This window comes from Cutaneotrichosporon cavernicola, assembly GCF_030864355.1.
Source record: "Cutaneotrichosporon cavernicola HIS019 DNA, chromosome: 6".
NCBI classification, from domain to species: domain Eukaryota; kingdom Fungi; phylum Basidiomycota; class Tremellomycetes; order Trichosporonales; family Trichosporonaceae; genus Cutaneotrichosporon; species Cutaneotrichosporon cavernicola.
The window spans coordinates 1,603,100-1,623,728 of NC_083398.1; the positions used below are offsets into that span (position 1 = coordinate 1,603,100).

The following is a 20,629-nucleotide window of genomic DNA, read 5'->3' on the forward strand; positions in this document are numbered from 1 at the left end:
AAACCCTTGGTCCCCCCATCCCTGATAAATCTAGCCCACACGCGCGTCTCCATATCTCCATCAGTATTGGATCATTGGATCAGGGGATCTGTAGCCAGTGGATCAGTGTCTGCATCAAGTCCCGCTTACGCCCATGCATTCATGCTCGTAACCCGCGGAAGATCGACGTAGTCTGCGAGAAGAGTCCAAGTCAGGCGGCGATCGTGCGGCGACCCGACGCGTAACATTCCAAGCCTGTTGGGGAGGAGAGATGCGTGAGACTCAGCGCAAGCTGTGGACACGGGTACAAGGGATATCACTGGGTTGCTCAATAGCTCAATGGATATTAGACATGACAAGCGACAGCGACCATGGGCCCGAGTGGAGTCAGCCCATCATGAGTGGAGTCATGGGCGGAGAGGCGTAACGGGTCGAGCTAAATTGCCCGAATGGTGTCACATGAACTTGGGCCGCGCGTCAAGAGTCAAGAGCAAGTGGAGCCGTTCACCAGATCACGAACCCAGTACAACATTGACTCACTCTGCAATGTTGGCGGAAGACGGGGAGTCCCAAAACTCTGGATTCGGACACACTCTCGGTCCAGAACAGCGTGCAGCGTTCATGTAACGGGAGGACAACGCTATAGGGGTATCTGGGCCTGGCGCAAGAGTGCATGCATGAGTGGACATGAATGTGCCTGCAACCCTCACGTGCTCATGACCCAAACTCTAATGAATCCAAGGTTCGAGCATAGGGGGGGAGTAAACGTTGGCGTTTCATCAGCAGGAAACGGGCCGCGGAACAGTGCGGCCAAGCGTCAATTGTTGCTGCGCGGGTCGGATGTGCCAATGCGGCTAGAGTGGGGCCAAAGGGTGAGGGGGAATGTTGTGTGCTTGGAGCTTGCTGCTGAGACTGTGTTTCAAGATGTGGACCCAGGCCTTTGGTGACGGCATGAGGTGGTGGTGGCACCAACGAAATGTTCCCGGGCCGGCTTCTACTGCTGCCTTCTTCCCCCTCTATCTACCTGCTCCTCTATCTACCTGCTACTTGTATCACCACGATCCCTGTTTCGGTGGCCCGCCACGTTTTCCGACCGCGAGCGCGACAACGCGTTCTTGTGACGTTGGATTCCTTTGCCTTTCTGCCGATCGCTGCGATTCGCAACAACACTTATCCGACCCACCGAACCTCGCTCTAACATCTTAACTCTACATCACAAGGCATCTGCATCTCTCATCATTTACATACATCAGAGAGTAGGCCGCTGCTCAATGTCACACTGCACCTCGCACCCCACTCCGATAGCCTTGTAATCCGACAATCCGAGGGGGCGCAAATCTGGCACCGGTATAGCAAACACGACTCACTCGAGCTGACGTTTACTCGCTTTGGCACCTTCCTCACCTTCCTCGACTTGCTCACTTGATCACCTCTGCACCAATTGCACGCCGTGAGAACTGGGTGCTGAGAACTTGGGCGCACGTCGGCTTACTATATCAACCTCCTGACACCACCTTTCCTCACTTCTCATTGTCACACTTCCTCCGCCTTACCTTTCCCATACTTGCTCTCATACCCCAGCTATGCCTCGCTCACCCCGTCCCCCTCCAATAACCCTTCCGCGGACTCCAACTACCCCGACTGATGTCCGCACGGTGTCGCCGGCGACATGTCTCCGATCGTCATCCTCTACCTCCTCGCGCCAGACCTCGGCCTCAGCGGCACCTACTCAGGCAGGAACCCCGTCAAGTTCGCGTAGACCCATCACATCCGCTTCTGAGCCGCCTCCGTGCTTACCCCGACTGCCTGATGACACCGCTGCAGCCTTTCACATCCTCGACAAGCTGATTGAGTTATCGTGAGTCCTTGATGACCTTAGCTGACATTCTGACCGGACGACGACGACGACATCCCCATTCCTCTTGTTGTCGTTGTTGGCGGACAGAGCGTTGGAAAGAGCAGCCTGTGAGCTCCTTTTACGGCAGGCATGTATGCTAACAACAGGCTCTCCATGGTTTGCGACGTGAACTGATGCCCGCAACCCCCGCTGACACTAGCTGCCGCTTTGGTGCGCCGGGCGAACATCCACTTTGTGAGTCACAGATTCGGCTGTTCGCTGACACTAGCGGGCCCACTCACATTCATTCGCGCTGCCGGCCGGGAGGTTTCTCAGCCAAGGTATACATCCGCCTGGCGCACCCAGGACCCGGCGTTGTTAAGCGCGTCACGTTCACCGAGCAGGCTATCACCTCCAAAACAGAGCTCAAGAAGGCCCTTGGCTTAGCAGGACAGGAGGCACGCCTTGCTGGCGATGGCGCCAACCCCCTGAAGTGTGCCCTCCTACCAGCACTGTTGACTTCCAGCACGTACGAGTCAAGGAAAGACGTTGGCTTTGCTGATCGCTCGCGCGACTTTGGCGGCCCAAAACTCTGTGAAAACATCGTGCAGCTAGTGGTTGGTGTCTACACGTACTCCACCTGACGCCAGGTGTCTGGGCCCGACCAGCCGGACCTCTCGATCGTTGACCTGCCTGGTACGCCATTCCGCAGTGTATGCTGACGTCAGGCCTGGTAACAGGCGAGGGCGAAGGCATCTCACGGAACCTTGCCAACACATATGTTAAGAAGCCCGACAGCCTCGTCCTTCTCTGCCTTGCCGCGGGCGGGCGTAAGTCGTTCGAGAAGGATGCCGCTGACCTACAGGTGATCCTGCAACCGACACGACTGAGGTCGGGATCGTTCTCAATCACGACAAGGACCTTAAGCGTTGCATGAGTGAGCCGGTCCCCGCGTTTGTACTGACTTCCTGTCGTCATTACCAAGCCAGACAACATCGGTGACCCCACCGAGTCTGCCTGGGGCGACATGATTGTAGGGACAGACGGGAGCTTCGCGCTGTCGCCTGCCCATGGTGTGCACCCTGTCCGCTGCCGCACAGCGGAAGAATACCGCCAGGGCATCAGCGGACAAGAGGTCATCGCACGCGGCGACGCGCTTTTCGCCCAGGAGCCGTGGCGTGAGCTGGCGGCCCAGGCTGGTCGCAAATTCGGCTGGGTCGAGACTAGCCGCCTCTTGTCCTGCGCGTACAAGAAGCTCGTGAAGAACAAGTACGTTGCCGTGCGTTGGGCGAGCTGACGCTAGCGTTCCTAAACTTCGCCGCCGCCTTCAGGAGAGCACCACTCTGGTCAGCGTTGAGGAAGCCGCGTTACCACCAGCCGTCGATCATCCTGTCGATGACTTGCATACTACTATCGAGCGCATTGCCAAGGCACTGGGGGAGCAAACGACCGAGGATGGATATGTGACCCAACACTTCCTCGATCTTCAGGTTGAGTTCGAGCGCGAGCTTGTCAATTCGGTTGCCTCTTTCATTCCTGTCCTCGAAAAGGACACCCCGCCGACCCCGGAAGGTGGAGTCCCAGAAGGTGAAGTAGGCGGTCGACCCATTTACCTGGACGAGTTTCAAAAGCTGTTCGCAAAGTGGGTTTCGTGGCCCTCATCCGCTGACTGCAGACATCGCAACGCCCGCTCCAGTGTGGTGCTGCACGCCGCACGCGCCGCTCTCATCCGTGGCGTCGTCTCACGATGGGGTAGTCGGTGCCATACATACAACAAGGCGTACTGGGCCGCACTGGACGAGCTCATCGAGAACGTTGTGGCTGAAGAGTGTGAAGGCAGGGAGGAGATCGCCACGATTGTCTGGTAAGTCATATCTCCCGAGTTGCGCTGACACCAGCCATGCCCTGCACAACCTCTCCCTCCCGCTACAGGATGAGATTACCAAATTCATCGACGGTCGCATCGTCGCTGAACAGTCCCGTCGTGAACACGTCGACACGAACGATGCGACGCCTAAGGATGAGCTGGCGCGGGCTTATGATCAGTACCTACAACAGTTTGTAGCGGCCTACCCGCCAGAAGCGCCCCACGTCCTCGACGGTCTCCAGGTCGACCGGGCATACTTCCCTCCCCCTAACATGCCACCTAACCAATGGAACGAGAGGTACGTCACGACTGTCGTCCACTTCATGGCTGTGGTGCAGTGGCATCTGCAGAAGTCGATCGAGCGGATCGCGAACACTGTAGGGCGCGAACTGCCAGTCGTCGTCATGAACAAGTTTCACCCGCGGGTGACGGCGACTCTGCGCGAGGCTCTTCGTCTCAACATTGTCCGGGACGATGTGCGCAAGCGGGTCATCAACCTCTGTGAGCCCGACGAAGAGATCGTCGCTCGACGTGAAGCCGTCAAGAAGCGTCGCACGGCGCTCCAGGAGCTCCAGTGGGTACCTTGACTGGTGCGAGCTGACCGGCAGGAGCGTGCTCGACTCGTCTCATGTGTAGTCCAAATGGTAGCACAACAACAGCGTCGCTCCCATCTTCAAAGTCTTGCCGTACCTCGAACAAGCCCCTCGAGAAATCACGATGGGCAAATTATGGCCGCCCTCGACCGACTCCATCTGCAGTTGTGGTACATCCTCGCCAACACCGTACGTGATCAACCCTGATCAGGTTTATATTCTTGCTCTCAGATGTACCATGTATGCTTATAATGTACCCTCCTGGCTATCTCAGCCCCCCCATCCTCATTAAGTCATATAAATGCAATATACAATACCATTCTACTGCTTCAAAGCGCGCACCCGCTCCGCCAAATCCTTAACGCGCCCTTCCAAGCGTGTCCGTTCCCGCGCAAGCCGCCATGCCTGCGCCTCGGGACTATTCTTCCGAGAATGCCAGGATGTCCCATCAATGCCCGAGATGTCGACAATCCGAGGCGAGGAGGCATAAGCCGCCACTGCGCGGAGAAGCAATTTACTTTCGGTCTCAAGGGCGATTTTGGTAACGGGCAGGTGGGGATGCGCGATCCAGGGACTGCCGAGAGGAGTGGCGGGCCCGTCGGATTCGGCGTCGCTGTCTTCTTGGGTGAGTGGTGGCGGGGTGGAGGGAGAGGGAGGGAAGGGACGAAGCGGAGGGAGCATATGTACATCGGCATACAAGTCCCTCGACTTGAGGAGGGCGTTCTCGCTCCGCAGGAACCGCAGCGCGGCCCGCAGCCCGGCCACTTGCTCGCCCGTCGTGGGTTCTGGTGCCGGAGCTGTTCCCTGCGATGTGGGCCGGCGATGGAGCTTGGCGTTCTCGGACTCGAGGTCGGCCTGGTCGGCCTGCAGCTGTTCGATTGCGTCCTCGTACTCCTTTTCCTGCTTGCGCGATTTGGCAATTTCCCTCTCCAACTCGAGAATATGGTCGGCCTGTTTCCTCGCGCCCTCGATCCTGCGCTCCAGGGTCTCGATCTTCACGGAACCCTCCTGCAGGCTCTGGTCGCGGAGTTTGATCTCGCGCACCATGTCCCGCAACTCGTCGCTTAGGCGCGAGACGCGGCGCTCCGCCTCGGCATTGTACGATGCCGCCTCACGGATCGCTGCCACGCGCGCGAGCCACGGCGGAGGGGCCGCGAGCGACACGACTTGCCCAGCCTTGGCGGCGCGGAACTTGGGTAGCGTGTCGGCCAAGTCGGACGCAAGGCGCTGAACAAAGGACGCGATCACGTCCCATGGCTCCCCGTCCGTATTGGTCACTTCGCCAAGGAACTTGTCCATGTCCGTCAGGCGTAGGGGCGCCTTGGAAGCACGGAGGCTGTCAACGTGCTGCCGCACGCGCTGGGCCAGGCGCACCGCCATATCCACCGCTGCGCTGACTGATGATACGAGGTCGCGGAGGCCGTCAGAAAACTCGGGTGCCAGTGCCGCCTGAGACGCCGCAACTTCTTCAATCACCGAGACGAGCTTGCCTGCCGGCGCCTTGACTGCGCGCACCTGGTTCAATACGCGCTGCACCGGGTCATACACCGCCTCGTCGAGGGTGTACTCGCCCAGCTCGACGTCGACGTCACCGTCCTTGACAAGCGCCATGATCTCGGTGCGTACGAAGCCGACTGCAGCTGCAAAGTTGTCCAGGTCATCCTCGAGAGTGTAGGCTGCAGCAACCTGCTGTTCACCAGCGTCGAGGCCAGGGTGGTTAAACATAACCTCGGCGAGGTGGTTGAACTGGGCGAGTAACGCGTCGAGCTCGCGCGCGCACTCGCCGTCGTTGAACTCGTCCGTCTTGACACTCGCGATCCACCCGTCCACCCGGCTCTCGACGCCCGCAAGCTCGCCAACGACCCGCCCGAGGGCGACGTAGTCGTCCGGCTGGGTGCGGCGCATGATGACGGCGAAACGACGGTTGAGCGTCGCAAAGGAGCGCAGCTTGCCGCGCAGCTCACACACGCCAACGAGTGCTTCAGAGGACACGGTGTACAGCGCGCCCGGGAGGCCATGAAGGTTGCTGATGACGGTGGTGAGCATGTTGACCTTCTCGCCCACGCGGAGGAAAAAGAGGAGAGCCGAGACACTGTCAGCCTCGCTCTCGAGATACGCCTCGGGTAGGTAGGCCTGAATGATGCGGAGGTGCTCAGCGAGTTGGGCCGCCTCAAGTTTCTTGAGCTCGAGGTCGACCGTCTTGCTCTGCGTCTTGACTGCCGAGCTCTGCAGCTTGAGGTTGAGGTTGAGCAGCGCCTGCGACTCCTTGTTCGCCGCCGCCGAGTCGTGCTCCTGGCTCGCCTGCTGCTCTCGTAACTCGTCAATCTCGGCTTGGAGGTTGTGGACGAGCTCGCGGAACTGGCCGATCGTCGCCTCCATGTCGACAACGAGTGCCTCAAGCTCAGCTGACCGTGCGCCCTCCTCCTTGAGCTGCGCGGTGACGCCGTCGATCTCGGCCTCGAGCTGCTTGGCACTCTCGGCGTGACTCTCCTCGAGCTCGTCGTTGAGCTCCTTGAGCGCCTCGAGATCGTCGATCGTGGCTCGCATCTCTTCCATCTTGTCGCCCATCTGCAGGTTGCGCTCTGTGAGCTCCTCGAGCAGGTCCTCTGCCCCAAGTGCGTCGTCCAGCTGCTGCTTCAGGTCCTCGACTTGCGCTTCGCTGTGTGCGAGCTTGGCCGTTGTGAGATCGAAGCGCCCCGAAAGGTCGGAATTCGAGCTCAGCTCCTTCTCGAGGTCATGTATCTTGAGCTTGTACTCCTTCTCCGAGTCGTGCAGCATGTCGCGCAGCTGAATCACGGCGTCCTTGAGCCGCTCGTTGTGCTTCTCCAGTTGGATGTAGGCGATGGACGTGTGAGCGCCGCCCGCTAGGCCGTCAATCGGCTTATCGTACTCGGCGTTCTCCTCCTTGAGCACGGCGACCTCCAGCTCGAGTTCCTGGATCTTCTCGTTGAGTCGTTCGGTCTCGGCCTCGGCCGCCTCGGCCTTCTCTTCGGCAACCTCTCGGTCTAATGTCGCCATCTCAGCCTGGTCAAAGGCATCCTGTCGCTGTGACTCGAGTAATTCGTTTTCGGACCGCATATCCGAGTTTTCGCGCTTGAGCTTGACGATCTCGCCGGCCTGCTCCTGGAATTTGGCTGATGTCAGTTCCTACGAAAGGGATGAACTCACCCTGGAGCTTGGCGCGGATGGCGGGAAGCGAGTCGCCCTCGGCGGCGCGCTTCTCAAGGCCCTTGATGGTCGCCTGGTCCTCTGTGCGGTGGCTTTCCAGGAGACGAACTTTGATCCGCAGTTCCTCGAGCTCGCGCTTCTGCGCAAACACGGCCGCTGTGGATTCTGGAGAGAGAGCGCGGCGGGAAGTGAGGGGCGAACGGGGGGAGGAGGGAGGGAGGGTAGTCGAGGAACGTGGGGAAGGAAGGGTGCCGGAAGTACGAGGGGAAGAGACGGTGGCGGATGGGCCAGGGGACTGACTTGGGGTGAGGGGAGAAGAGGGGTTGGAAGGTGACGGGCAGACGGATGGGGGTTGGATGGAGCCGGGCGACAGGCTGTCGCGCCGGCTGCCATGGATTGTGAGTGAATGAGGGGATGGTGAAACGGCGAGCGACGAGCTATCTGGCGAGGCAAGGAAGGTGGTGTCGCCGTCGTCGAAACCTGGACGCTCTACAGCGACGAATGGCGACTCGGGTTGTGACCGGTGCGACAGACGCCGCGGCGATGGGATCACACTGCCACCACGCTGCGGCTCTGGGATGCGGCGCGGCGTTTCTGGAGGGGCGCGTTCGGGTACAGGCGGCGGAGGCATGAGCTCATCGTCCGCCTTGCGCTGCGTAGGTCCACGCGCAGTGATTGGCGTGTGAGTGCGGCTTGTCCCAATCGCCGAGGCACGACGACCCATCGGCGAGACAGGGATGCGGGGGCTCGGGGCGGCTGAGCTCGCGCTGGACGGGAGCACGCTCGTCCGCCGGCTTGCTGGGGTTCCAGTAGTGCGAATCGCAGGCGGTCTTGTACGAGCGGCGCGGATCGTGCCAGTTGGCCCAGCTGCTGGGGAAGGCGGCACGTCCACGCTCGAGGTGCGGGAAACAGAGCGGTTCGGGGTCGCCGGGATAGGTGTTGGCGCCGTGCGCGGAACATCTTGGCCGGGGCGCGCGGGGGTCGTGGATCTACTTGTGCGTGACGAGCCGGAGCTCGCGGGGAGCGTCGACGTACGCGGCTGGTGTCAGGCTCCTTGAACGCCCCTCAGCGGTCACCCTCCCTTCGTCTCGCGACTCACCGCTCGCCGCATCTCCAACACATGCACCTGGCTCGGTCGCACGAAGACACCATGTCCGGCCTCGCACGAGAAGTACACCTCGCCCTTGACACTGCCGTTGTTCTTGCCCGTCGGGGTGTCACTGTATCAGCACCGACGAGGAAGGGGGACATACAGCTCAATACCGACCCACTTGCCTGGCGCGAAGGCCGGTTCGGTGCCGACCCAGCGCACGAGGCCGGTACCGGCGTTGACGCGGACTTTGGTGCCGAGCGGGAGGTCGCTCATTGCATGTCTCTGCTTTCGCTCTTACGTTCTTGCGTATGTATGTATCGAGTGTGATGTCGGGGATCCAGCGTCAACACGGACCTGATACCGCACGTCACAGTTGATCGGTGGACGCGTCAAGGGCCCACGTCATTTTTTGATAAGGATGGGACCGTTTTCGCCGCTCATCTGGCTATTGTCAAGGCGTTGACACCGAGTCCAAAGACGAGCACGATACCCATCCTAATCTCCTAAAAGCCATGTCCCCGGTCCCCGTTCAGAACCTCAAGGAGTGGCACACGCCGAGCTCGCGTACCGAAGTCATTCACGAGCTCATCAATGGCGTCGGTGAGTTCGGAGCGAAGCGGCGCTGACGACAGACAGGTATAACCCTTCCAACCTGAGCTTCATGGAGGAGTACCTCCAGAGCCAGGTCGCGAGCGGCGAGTACGACCTGCTTGCGAACCTCGCGATTCTTAAGCTGTGCGTCTTTTTGAAGAGCTAGATGGCGGGAGTCGAGTAATGAGCTGTGTCGTTGCAGGGTTACTAGGCTTCATTTGCCCATCTCGCGCGACCCTCTACTGGCTGCCCCTGTTCCGCATCTCCTGCCTCTCGCCGCTGGCTTCTGGCTCGTCGTCAGCTCGGCCGCTAATCCCAGCTACCAGTTCAACCCCCAGCTCTCCAACCCCGACGTCATCCTCAACATCCTCATCAAGGCGCTGAGCGCCACCGTCCATGGCCCTGACTTCAACGTCTGTCTCGCGCTGCTCCGCGAGCCCGCTGCGATCGTGCACGACATTGACAGCGACGACGAGAGCCTCATCATCGCCATGCCCTTTCTCCAGGGCCTGCACGACCTTGTCCGCGCGTGCCAGTTCACGAAGTTCTGGGCTGAGTTCAACGGCTCCAGCGAGGCCGCACAGCGTGAGTGACCAGACAAGCGAGGGTGGATCCCGAGCTTGACACAGTCCGAGAATGGGGGCTCTGGCTCTACGACTGTAACTGTCAGAACTGGCGTTTTGGACCCCACTCGTTACGCGTTGCGCTTGGCGGTCCCCGCTCAGAGCTCACCCCAGTCCTCCGTTCCAATCCCAACTATTTCCCCGCGCACGCCGGCGTCTTGTCCAAGTTCCGCACCGAGTTTGCCTCCTCCATCGCCGCGTCCTTCTCCCGCGTCCGCCTCGCCCAGCTCGCTCGCTGGCTCGACATCAAGCCCGCCGACGTGCCGGCCTGGTGCGCCGAGGCTGGGTGGAGCGTTGACGGCGAGCTCGCCGTCGTCCCCGAGAACGGCGACAACAACGTCAAGGCTGGTGTCGTTAAGGAGAACGTGCAGCTCAAGCGTGAGTTTTCCAGAAAGAAGGAACTGACGGACAGAGCTCACCAAGCTCGTTGCGGCGGCTGCGTTCTAGAGTTTCATGCATGGTGTATATCTAGTCTGCAATTGAGGGAGTGGCAGGAGGATTGCTGACCACGACAGAACTGACCTGGTAGTCGGGAGTGACACGTGCTCGTCATGACAAGTCCCTCAGCTCATGCTCAATGGGAACCAGGGAGGTGACAAGTTCTTGGACCACGGGAAGAGAGGAGTACGCTGACTGACGGCTGTGTTTTTTTACCCCAATAAGTGAGGGTGTTTGTGAGCGCGCGACAATGCCGATGCGTCACCTCCATCTGTGACTTCACCACCAGATGTGCCTCCTCCGCACACTCAGCTGCCCCAACAAAACGCTCGCCATCCGCTCGACGTCGAGGATATAAACCCTCAGCTCGAGCCCAGAGGTCCTCCTCACCAAGAAATCGTTCTCTACTCACAACACCACCTCACACTCCAACACCAGGCCACAAAACCAAAACACTAACAAAACAACCATGGCCGACAAGAACCCCGTCTCGCAGTCGCAGAAGCCCGTCCAGGCTCACCCTCAAGTACGTTTCCTCCTCTGCCTCTCTCATCAACACTCTTCTCCCCTCTCCTCGCTCTTTCCCTCCCCCTCACTAACCCCAGGCCAAGGGCGATAAGCCCACTCCTAAGGCCGAGGGCAAGCCAGCCGGGAAGGCCAAGCCCCATGGGAAGCAGGCCCAGGAGGCTGAGGAGATTTGCGAGGCCGGTGGAGCCACGGCCCATGGCCAGCAGCAGAAGTAAGGCTGCTCAAGTACAGCCCCCCGGTGGGGGAAGTCTGAGTTTCGTAAAGTCTCGTTGTGAAATGAAATGAAGTGATGGCGCTCTCGTGAGAATTCAGCCAGCTCCTTTGTCTCCGCCAGAGCGGCTTGTAGGTCAAGTCATGTACATGCAGTCCCAATTACTACCGTTTCTTGTACACACATGCGCGGAGCACGTCCTCGCCCTCGCGCACGCGCGCGTCCCATCCCGCTTCACCGCGCACCGCGCCCTGGGGGACAGCGCGCTTCGTGAACCGGAACAGGGTGAAGTGTGTGCTAGGCTGAGCCTGCTCCTCAAGCACGAGTCCGAAGCTCGCGACGACTTCCGCAAACGCTTCCGGGGATACGAGGCGTGACGTCACCTCAGCGATGTGCAGTGTTCCCCTGGGGTCAGCTCCAACTTGATCCTAGCCTCACCCCAACTTCAACACCCGCACGGCCTCATACACGCCTCCGATCCAGTTCGTGCCCATAAGCGAGAGGCAGCATACCACGACGTCAACGACCTCGCTCGCCGCCTTGTCCCGCTTCTCCTTCTTGCCGAGCTTCTTCCCCTTGTCGGCCCATCCCTTGCTCGCGTCCGTAACTGCCAGACCGCCAGGCCGGCCAGGAAGGGGCACGTGGCTGAGGAAGTCGGCACGCACGACCCACCCCTCACCGGTCCCCTTGTCGTCGGCACCCGGTACACCGGCGTCCCCGACCAGGTCGTACGAGAGAACTACCTTGCCCTCCGGCACTAATGCGCGTGCGAGGCCCGCGTCGCCGCATCCCAGGTCCGCGATAACCGTTCCTCGCGGGAGAGGCCGAATCTGGTCCACGATGTGGGGGAGGGGCGGGGTGGGCCAGGCGGCCGTCTGTGCCCGGTGCGCCAGGTGATACTGTCGTCAGCTCATGCGTTCGTATTAACCGAGACGAGACACCCACGTCCGCGAAGATCTTGGGTTCCTTCTTCATCATCTGGACGGCGTCCGTGCTCTTCGTGCTGTACAGTTGCTCGTTGATCCACCTGGTGTGAGTTGAATTCTAATTCTCTGCAGCTGGATGCCCCCATCCGTCTATCACGACTCACCTAAAACGCGCCCCCTCCAGCTTCGTCTTCATGGCCCGCTGCATGTCGGTGAGCCCGTCGTCCTTCTTCTCCGCCTTCGGCATAGCAGGCATAGGCAGATCGAACGGTTCAGGCTTGCCGCGTGCGGCCTTAGCACCAGTGAATCTGGAGGAAGGCGCAACCACAACGTTGTTGGCGCCGGACCCGCTCGCATCGTCCGTCTCGGCCCACTTGGTCTTGGGCGCAGTGTCCTTCTTGCCCTTGGCCTTTCCCTTGGCCTTCTTTATGGTCGGTTCCTCCTCCACCACTTTCTTCGTATTCTTTCCCTTCTTGCCCAGCCCGGCTCCGATCTCCTCCATTCCCCCCTTCTCGGATAAGCCGGCGTCCACCCGCTCCATCAACTTGGTGAGGTTGGCCTGGGTCGCGCGTAGCTGGTCGTCCTTCCCCGAGCTTGGGCGCTTGCGCTTTTTCCCCGCCGCAGCGGATCCGATCGAGGCGGCTGCGCCAGGTGACCCGAAGGCCGATGGGAAGAGCGACATGGTTGTTGATGTTGGATTAGTGGAGTGGCAGCTTGTTGGAATCTTCGAAATCTGCTGCCAATCCGGGGCTCCAGTGCCACACTCGGAGATATCGACTTGTCCGCCACCAAGAGTGGTTTGCCACCTAACCACAACGAATTCCACTCACAATAATCCTCAGTCAACCACCATGGGTAAGTGTCTATCAGCTCATGAAGAAAGTTGACAGAACTGACACCAGACTACCAAAACCGCGCGGGTGCGAACAAGAGCGGCGCTGGTGTCGCGGGCGCGTCCGAGTCGGCCGTCGACCGTCGCGAGCGTCTGCGCAAGCTCGCAATGGAGACGATTGACCTCGCCAAGGACCCATACATCCTGAGGTAGGTTACGATGAGGGGAAGCGGCAGGCGATGGAAGAGACACCAAGCTGCTGCTTTCATTATCATGCAGCCCGAGTGCTTTCTGTCTTCCCTTCATTATCCCGCTCTCGATACAACCATAGCTGACCCCAGGACACATCTCGGAACGCTCGAATGCCGTCTCTGCCTAACGTTGCACGTCAACGAGGGCTCGTACCTCGCGCACACGCAGGGAAAGAAGCACCAGACAAACCTCGCCCGCCGTGCCGCACGCGACCAGCACGAGCAGCTCATGCTTACCGCTGCGCCAACATCCGCGCCGACCATCAAGAAGAAGGTGTTTGTGAAGATTGGACGGCCAGGTTAGTGTAGGGTCGTTTCTTCCGGACACTAGAGCTGACGGCAGGCTACAAGATCGTCAAGATCCGTGACCCATTGACGCAGCGTCTAGGGCTGTTGTTCACTGTCGCGTACCCCGAGATCAAGGCGGACGAGCGGCCGCGGCGGCGCTTTATGAGCGCATTCGAGCAGAAGCGCGAGGTACCAAACCGCGCTTTCCAGTACTTGGTCATTGCGGCGGAGCCGTACGAGACTATTGCGTTTGCGATCCCTGCTAAGGACATGGTTGAGGAAGACGAGGACCCCGACTCGGTGTGGGAACACTGGGACAACGACGACAAGGTGTACTCGTGCCAGCTTCTGTTCAAATAGGCGGCAGAAAGGGCGTAGCAGACCCCGAAGGAAGCGTAGGCGGCCGGCGCGAGAAGCCGGCATTATTGAATTGGACTACTCGGCTTCTCCACCTTGCTGAGCAGCTGGTGGCGAGTGTTCCGCCGGGGCCGCACCAGCCGATGTCAAGCCGAAGGTTCTGAGCGAGGAGATGGCGGTGGGATGATAGATGAGCATGAGTCTGATGCATTGTATCATTATGGATTATGGGGAGAGAAATCCAACCTTTGTGGGACCGAGGTGCTGGTCGGTGTGAGCCAAACAATTACCCAACAAGCAATTTACCTCCGCTCCTTGTTGGTGTCAACAACATTACGCTTCCACCACCCACCCACCTTGGCCACCTTCCCCCGCCCCCTGGCGGGTCACCAATCTAACGTTTCACACATCTCGCACCACCACCCCGTCACTTCCTTATACTTAGATCTATACATTACACGACACTAGACGCGTCCTCAACAGTGAGCGCGACATCACCCGCCCAACCATGCCACCATCAAGTGGCTTAGAGGGCGTCCTCAACTCGTCCATCGCCTCCAATGGCTCGACGGCAATCCCACAGTCAACAACCCTCCCCGACATCTCCCTCGGCTCCCTAGGCTCAAGCTTCCACTCTTTCGACGAGGACTCCTTCTCAGCCACCCCAAGGAAGCGTGAGTATTGCTTCGACCGTGAACCAGTCCACTGTGGAGCCTGTCACTGAGAATCACCCAACAACGGACTACACCTGTCAGCGCTCCCGGGTGTCCTTGATTCCACTGTCACTCTGGCTACCACTCCAGCCCGTATCCTTCCCTCATGCCAGAATCTCCACTAACACCAGCCATCTCCCCCTCCCGTACGCCCAACTCAGACCGTTTCGACCGGCACGGCGGCGGGTTGTACACACCCGCGGCTGCGGCTGGGCCAGCTACGGCCCTCCTTGCATCTCCACCACCGAGCACTCTACCAACGGCAGGCCGGGCGCGCCAGCGCGGTGGGGACTCGTCTGAGGAGGACGGTGACGACGCCCTCGACGCGCGGTATGGGAGCGTCGGCGAAGGGTCTGAAGACGATGGCGTCCTCAACAACTTGTCCTTGAACGTGTCCCACCGCCGCGACGTGCGCAAAAGTAAAGCTGGAGGACGACACAGTGTCGCGGCTGGGCCGTCGAACCAGATGACACTTCGGGAGCAGGAGCAGGTGAGCAGAACAGGATCGAGTATCACCTGACAACAGAACGTCGACGCGTTGCAGAAGGAGAACTTCAACCTCCAACTCGAAAACCACTTCCTCAAGGAGCGACTCGCTTCCATGGCCCCAGACAACCTCGAGAGCGTGGTCAGCGAGAACGTCAAGCTGCGCGTGGAGATCCTCACAATCGCAAAGGAACTCAAGAAGTGCAAGAAGCTCTTACTGCAGCAAGACCGTGACTTGGCGGCCACGGCACGAGAGCGCGATGACAAGGGTCGGCGGCGCGAACGCGATGCGGAGGCTCGGGAAATGGAGGGCATGTGGCGCGAGGAGAAGGAGAAGCGCCAGGCCGTCGAGGATGAGCTTGCCAAGGCGCGCGAGGAGCATGAGGACAAGGTCCGGGAGATCCAGTACGACCTGGACGAGCTGCGAGGCCAGGTCGACGACCAGCTCGAAGAGATGAGCCGCCTCCGCGACACCGCCGACATTGCACAGGACGAGCTTGAAAAGGTCCGCGAGGAGGCACGCGGGTTAACTGACAGCGTGGGCCTCGGAAGAGGCCGCGAGTCGCGCACTATCGCCAAGCTCGAGGCTGATATCGCCGAGCTCAAGGCTGACCTCGAGATCGCGCAGAAGAGATCAGGCGGCGACGTCGAGGCGTTCGAGGACCGTATCAACGAGTGGCGCGACAAGCATGACGCTGCACAGATTGAACTCGAGCGACGTGACCAGGAGATCGAGGAGCTCAACAACGAGATCGACGCGAAGATTGCCGAGCACGAGCGTGAGCTCAACGCTGTCGAGAATGAATGGCGTGACGAGCTCCTCGTGGCGCGCAGCCAAGCCGACGAGCTCAAGGATGTCATGGCCGAGCGCGAGCTGGAGCTCGACGACTTCCGCAAGCTCCTCATGGAGCGGGACGACGATATCATGGGGGCGAGAGACCGCATCGCCGAGCTCGAGGCTGCGCGGGGCGAAACAGCTGAGCGCCTCACTGAGACGCTGCGAGGCATCGAGATGGACAACGCCACCAAGGAGGAGGACATCGTCGCTGCCAACCACGAGGTGGATAGGGTGAGTCGTATGGACTACTTTGTAACTGACATCAGCTTGGGCAGCGTGTGTACGAGCTCGAGGAGACCATCGAGGCGCTGCAGGCGCGCGAGGCGGACCTGGAAGCGGAGCTGAACCGTGCCGACGAGGACAAGGCGCACTTCGAGGAACTAATCGACGCGCTTAAGACTGCTCGGAAGAAGGCCAACGACGAGCGTGAAGAGATTGCGTCCGCGCTCAAGCGCGAGTCGGATGCTCGTGCCCAGGATGCCGACCACCATCGCCGTGCCGTTGCCGGCCGCGACCAGGCTCAGGAGCGGGTTACGGCCGAGCTCGAGGCGGCGCGGGACCGCGTTGCCATGCGCGATCGCGACCTCATGAATGTGCAGACCGCACTCCGCTCGCTTGAGGACGAACGGCGCAAGATCGGCGCCGCGGCAAACAGCGATCAACACAGCCTCGAGCTAGAGATTGAGCGCCTGCGTCGCGACCTCGGCGCGTGCGAGGACGACCTCGACCGCGCACGCGACGAGGTGCGCGAGAAGGAGCAGACTCTGCACGACCGCGACATGGAGCTTGCCGAGCTCGTGAGCTGGACTGTTGATGTTCGTAAGCTGACAGCAGATTGACAAGACGCGCGACCTTGAGGGCCACCTGTCGAATGAGCGACAAGGCCGCTTAAACGTCTCCGAGAAGCTCGACGCGATGACCAAGACGGCCAAGCAACACGAGCGCGAAGTGTCGACACTGCGCGAGCGTTTGGAGGAGCTCGAGCCGCTGCTCACGGAAACTCAAAATGCGCGCATGCAGGTGCAGAAGGAGAGCGAGCGGCAAAAGCAGGAGCGTTCCGACCTGCTCCTTAGAGTGTTCAAGGACGTGAACCGCTTCCTGGGCACCGAGGACAACACGACGCCACACAACTTTGTCCAGTTCCGGGACACTCTCTTGCAGCGGATGCGCTCGATCAACGGCGCGCGCTCTGACTTTGACAAGCGGATCAAGGAGGTCGAGACGGGCATGGAGAAGAACATGACACGCTTAAAGCGACAGCTGGACGCCAAATGGCGTGCGCTTGACGGCTTCGAGGCGAGTGTCAAGAAGCTCGAGCTGCAGCGATCGCAACAGAGGGCTAAGCTGGCTCAGAAGGACGGCGAGCTCGACGTTGCGCGCGCCCGCATCTCCGAGCTGCAGCGCGAGGCCAACCTCGCTAGAGCGCGTGGACCGAGTACCCCGTCTGGAGGAGCAGACCTACAGCGCGCCCTGGACCGTGCTGAGCGGGCGGAGCGGCGCGCACGCGAAGCCCTCGCCAGCATTCAAGCGCTTGAGAAGCGGCTGGCTGAGGAAAGTGAGCGGGCGTCCGGCGCCGAGGGCAAGTGGGAGGCACGGGTCAAGGAGTACGAGTCGCGGTTGCGGATTGCTGGCGAGAAGGTCAAGGCCGAGAAGCAGGGTGGTAAGGAGCGGGCGAGGCAACTCGAGGATCAGGTGCGCGATTTGCACACGCGGATCGACCACGCCAACGTACAGAACCGGCGAGCTGAGGGGGTGGTGGCTAACGCCGCACACCTGCTGGACAATAACAGGTAGAGGTGTAATGTATCATATGTGACCCGGTATCCAGTGCCCAACTCGCACTCGTGATCTTGAACATGAGAAGACACCACCGACTTTGAACCCCGCCACTATAAAATCTAAGGTTAGACTCTGCTTGAAGCCTCCCGTATCAAGCTCGCGTCTGATCGGTGGCGCCGAATACCAGTCGTGCAGATCAAACTGTATATCAGACTGCGCGGACCAGACGGACTATGCTTGTCTCGTTGACCCCTTGAGTACGAGGACCTTGGAATCGAAAGTGGGACCCATTTTCTCGTCCGCGAGGGGAGTAACGGCAACGCCGGCATCGCGTCTCAAGAATGCCGCGACCCGCTCTCCAACCTGTTCCAGTGTCGTTAACGTGTTCCAAAAACGTACTACTGCTCGAACCCAAACCAGGAAACCTGCATGGCCAACTGCAAATCCCAAGACAGATTCCATACCCCAACCCAACCCATTGAGGCAAATTCCATTCCACACATCCTCATCCTCATCCGAGACAGGTCCCCAGCAATCCTCAGCATGTTCTAACTCTGTGGACATGTGCTCGCCCTGCCATGTACTCGTATTCTTACTCTGCTAACCTTGCGCCAGTTTGCCTCTGTCGCGTCATGAACGGGACGCCAACATGAATTGCGCCACCGGGAAGACGGCCGACATACAGTAGACGCGTTTGTACTGCACATCCACAGCCAGCTGAGAGAAGCTCATGCTCCACACGAGGGAGTGCCTTTGGCATGTTTACCAGTGCGACGGGATTCCCATTGTTTCCAGGCTAATCGTTGTAGGCAACTGTAGGAGATGCATGACATAAGAATCCTGCAGGACCAGGAACGTAACGGTTTGACGTTTGACGCGTCTTGTTCCTTTGGTGCCCATCAGCATCCCCGCCCACCCCCCCCCCCCCCCCCCCCCCCACATGCCCTCATTATGATTCTTGCTTGCAAGACATTGACTTGGCATTGAAAAGAGGGTAGTGGTACCGGCACTGTACCGCCGCTCGAAGATCAGGAGCAGTCGATGAGACAATGACGGTACCCACCTAGGTTCCACGTTCATCCTTTACCGCCTTCCGTGCCGTGATCCTTACCCTCATCTCTGCCGAGCATCCCGGCTCAGGCTACGCTACGACTATGTACGATCATGTTTGGTAGACAGCTTCCACTAGGCTGGCAAGGTTACGTACGGCATGCGGGTGACGCCCCTCCCTTCCGGGCCGTGCCTGTCTTCCCGAAACCTTGAAGGCACACTTGCCGCAACTTAGTCGTCCACTGGTCCTAGGTCGTTGCTCACTCGTCCTCGACACATGCCCAATGCAATGAATGCACGGGAGCAAGCTGGCGTTACGCGCTCAGGATCTATAAAGGGCCAGGGCAGGGAACAAGCGAGAACAAGCACAGAACAGCTGTGCGAACGCTGCCACTAAGTGACTTGGATGTGCCAGTCAAGACGGCAAAGTTGAGGTGAAGATCTGATCTTGATCTTGATCTTGACCTTGACCTTCTGACCTCTTGATCATCTCTCTCATTTTCATCACCATGTGGCGCCCACTGCTGTTTGTCCTGTGCGCTGTGCAGGGCGCGTTCGCGCTTGCCGGGACGAATGTGTGCAACGACGTAAGTTGGAGAGGGAGAGGCTTGGTGGAGCTGACGACAGCGCATCTGCATCCAGGCGACGCGCAGCGACGACGTCGATACTTGTGAGTCTTGGCTGTAGAAGGAACTGACTCCAGATACAATTCACACTCATCCAGAGAGGCCAATCCCGCCGGAGAAGTTTGGGTGGATGGCCATCGGGTGGGGCCTTGTGATGCGTGCGTCTTGGAATGGTGTGAGCTGATGGCAGCAAATAGCCCGCTCGTGATCATGTGGCCGAACGAGGACGGCACATTTACGCTCAGCCAGCGCAAGGCGCCACGACACGTCATGCCATCCGGTAAGCGTGACTGGTGACTGAGCTACCAATCTGACGCACAGTTGATCCCAATCCCCCAAGACCAGCGACGCTGAATGACGGCCAGACGTGGTCCAACACGACGGGGACGAGCCTCAGTTTCCAAGTGCCCTCGGACAGCGTGAACAACACGATCCTCATCTGGGCTCTATCGAACACACGCCCGGACAGCACGAACCCAACCGCTGGGTTGATCCAGCACACATGGCACGGAGGCGAGATCATCGACTTTACGACCGAGTACAGCGAGGTCCCTGGTCCAACCACCATTGGGTACGGCTCGTCCAAGGCGACGAACAACGCTACCGGTGGCCCGAGCCTGGCGCTCATCGCGCACATCACGTGCGGCGTGCTCGTAACCATGCTTGTGCTTCCAGGAGGTGTCGTCGTCCCCCGCATCACGCGCGGCATGACGACCACCAAGAGCTGGTTCTACTTCCACATGTTGAACCAGGGCTTCTTTGCGCTCGCCCTCGTGTCTATCAACTTTGGTATCGGTCTGACATTTGGCGGCGAGATCGACTCGGCCCACCGCCGGACGGGAACTGCACTCTTCGTGCTCGTCATCCTCCAGATCATCCTCGGCTGCTTCTCGCACTTTTACAAGCCAGGCCACTGGATGAAACAACACACCTTTGAGACAAAGCGCGGCCGTGGACCCTCAAACTTCCTCCACGTCGTCTTTGGCATCATCACGGTCGCGGTGGGCTGGAGCGCCTGCTGGTCGGGTTTCACAGTCGAATGGACGCGTCGGGGCCACGGCGTTGCGGCATATGGTTTCCGCGTGGGATGGGGACTGATCGTGATGATCTGGATTACCCTCTACGTCCTCGGACTGATCTTCTTCCTCCCCCGCCAACTCAAGATCGAGAGCGCCCAACGCGCAACAGACCTCGCTGAACAAAAACGCTACTTCCCCTCCGAATTCGACCTCAAGGTTCGCAACCAGGCTCTCACGCCCTCCCCTCCCATGCCTTTGAGGGGAGGTACACCTTCCACCACGGGGTTCGCACAGCAGAGCCCGACTTTCTCGTCAGAGTTGGCATCGCCAGAAGGGTCGCCGAGCCTACGCACGAGTTTTAGTTCCAGTCGCCTGCCGCGGGCGCCAAGAGTGCCACCTCCGCGCAAACCTTCAGATCCGTTTGCGGATCGCAAATCGAACTCAATCAAGGGCGGCCACTTCTAAAATGGGCCGGCGCCAGATCTCGCACGGAGATTCTGACTCAGGAGCACAGGAGCGACGGCGTCGCTGGACGT

At 59.8% G+C, this 20,629-nt stretch overlaps 7 protein-coding genes across 7 annotated transcripts; 5 read left to right on the forward strand and 2 right to left on the reverse strand.

The window, feature by feature from the left end:
* Window positions 1-1,648: 1,648 nt before the first annotated feature.
* On the forward strand, window positions 1,649-4,319 carry CcaverHIS019_0606260 (uncharacterized protein; the record flags this gene model as incomplete). The annotated part of the gene is made up of 10 exons (XM_060603104.1): window positions 1,649-1,728; window positions 2,106-2,433; window positions 2,467-2,512; window positions 2,545-2,646; window positions 2,682-2,753; window positions 2,806-3,085; window positions 3,120-3,458; window positions 3,492-3,680; window positions 3,715-4,257; window positions 4,292-4,319. The coding sequence occupies 10 exons, from the start codon at window positions 1,649-1,651 to the stop codon at window positions 4,317-4,319; spliced, it is 2,007 nt and encodes a 668-aa protein (XP_060459432.1).
* A 278-nt stretch (window positions 4,320-4,597) lies between these two features.
* Window positions 4,598-8,810, reverse strand: CcaverHIS019_0606270 (uncharacterized protein; the record flags this gene model as incomplete). Its single annotated transcript, XM_060603105.1, has 5 exons — window positions 4,598-7,410; window positions 7,445-7,609; window positions 7,745-8,483; window positions 8,544-8,664; window positions 8,698-8,810. 5 exons carry the CDS (start codon window positions 8,808-8,810, stop codon window positions 4,598-4,600), a joined length of 3,951 nt encoding a protein of 1,316 aa, XP_060459433.1.
* A 239-nt stretch (window positions 8,811-9,049) lies between these two features.
* Window positions 9,050-10,198, forward strand: CcaverHIS019_0606280 (uncharacterized protein; the record flags this gene model as incomplete). The annotated part of the gene is made up of 5 exons (XM_060603106.1): window positions 9,050-9,137; window positions 9,170-9,272; window positions 9,448-9,713; window positions 9,866-10,129; window positions 10,164-10,198. The coding sequence occupies 5 exons, from the start codon at window positions 9,050-9,052 to the stop codon at window positions 10,196-10,198; spliced, it is 756 nt and encodes a 251-aa protein (XP_060459434.1).
* Window positions 10,199-11,092: 894 nt separating this feature from the next.
* RRP8 (uncharacterized protein) lies at window positions 11,093-12,536 on the reverse strand (the record flags this gene model as incomplete). Its single annotated transcript, XM_060603107.1, has 4 exons — window positions 11,093-11,333; window positions 11,367-11,827; window positions 11,874-11,955; window positions 12,019-12,536. The coding sequence occupies 4 exons, from the start codon at window positions 12,534-12,536 to the stop codon at window positions 11,093-11,095; spliced, it is 1,302 nt and encodes a 433-aa protein (XP_060459435.1).
* Window positions 12,537-12,705: 169 nt separating this feature from the next.
* Window positions 12,706-13,585, forward strand: sap62 (uncharacterized protein; the record flags this gene model as incomplete). Its single annotated transcript, XM_060603108.1, has 4 exons — window positions 12,706-12,709; window positions 12,757-12,895; window positions 13,028-13,236; window positions 13,281-13,585. 4 exons carry the CDS (start codon window positions 12,706-12,708, stop codon window positions 13,583-13,585), a joined length of 657 nt encoding a protein of 218 aa, XP_060459436.1.
* Window positions 13,586-14,090: 505 nt separating this feature from the next.
* CcaverHIS019_0606310 (uncharacterized protein) lies at window positions 14,091-17,413 on the forward strand (the record flags this gene model as incomplete). Its single annotated transcript, XM_060603109.1, has 5 exons — window positions 14,091-14,256; window positions 14,427-14,785; window positions 14,822-15,850; window positions 15,886-16,416; window positions 16,454-17,413. 5 exons carry the CDS (start codon window positions 14,091-14,093, stop codon window positions 17,411-17,413), a joined length of 3,045 nt encoding a protein of 1,014 aa, XP_060459437.1.
* A 1,544-nt stretch (window positions 17,414-18,957) lies between these two features.
* Window positions 18,958-20,558, forward strand: CcaverHIS019_0606320 (uncharacterized protein; the record flags this gene model as incomplete). Its single annotated transcript, XM_060603111.1, has 5 exons — window positions 18,958-19,035; window positions 19,076-19,118; window positions 19,152-19,232; window positions 19,265-19,354; window positions 19,396-20,558. The coding sequence occupies 5 exons, from the start codon at window positions 18,958-18,960 to the stop codon at window positions 20,556-20,558; spliced, it is 1,455 nt and encodes a 484-aa protein (XP_060459438.1).
* Between the last annotated feature and the right edge of the window lie 71 nt (window positions 20,559-20,629).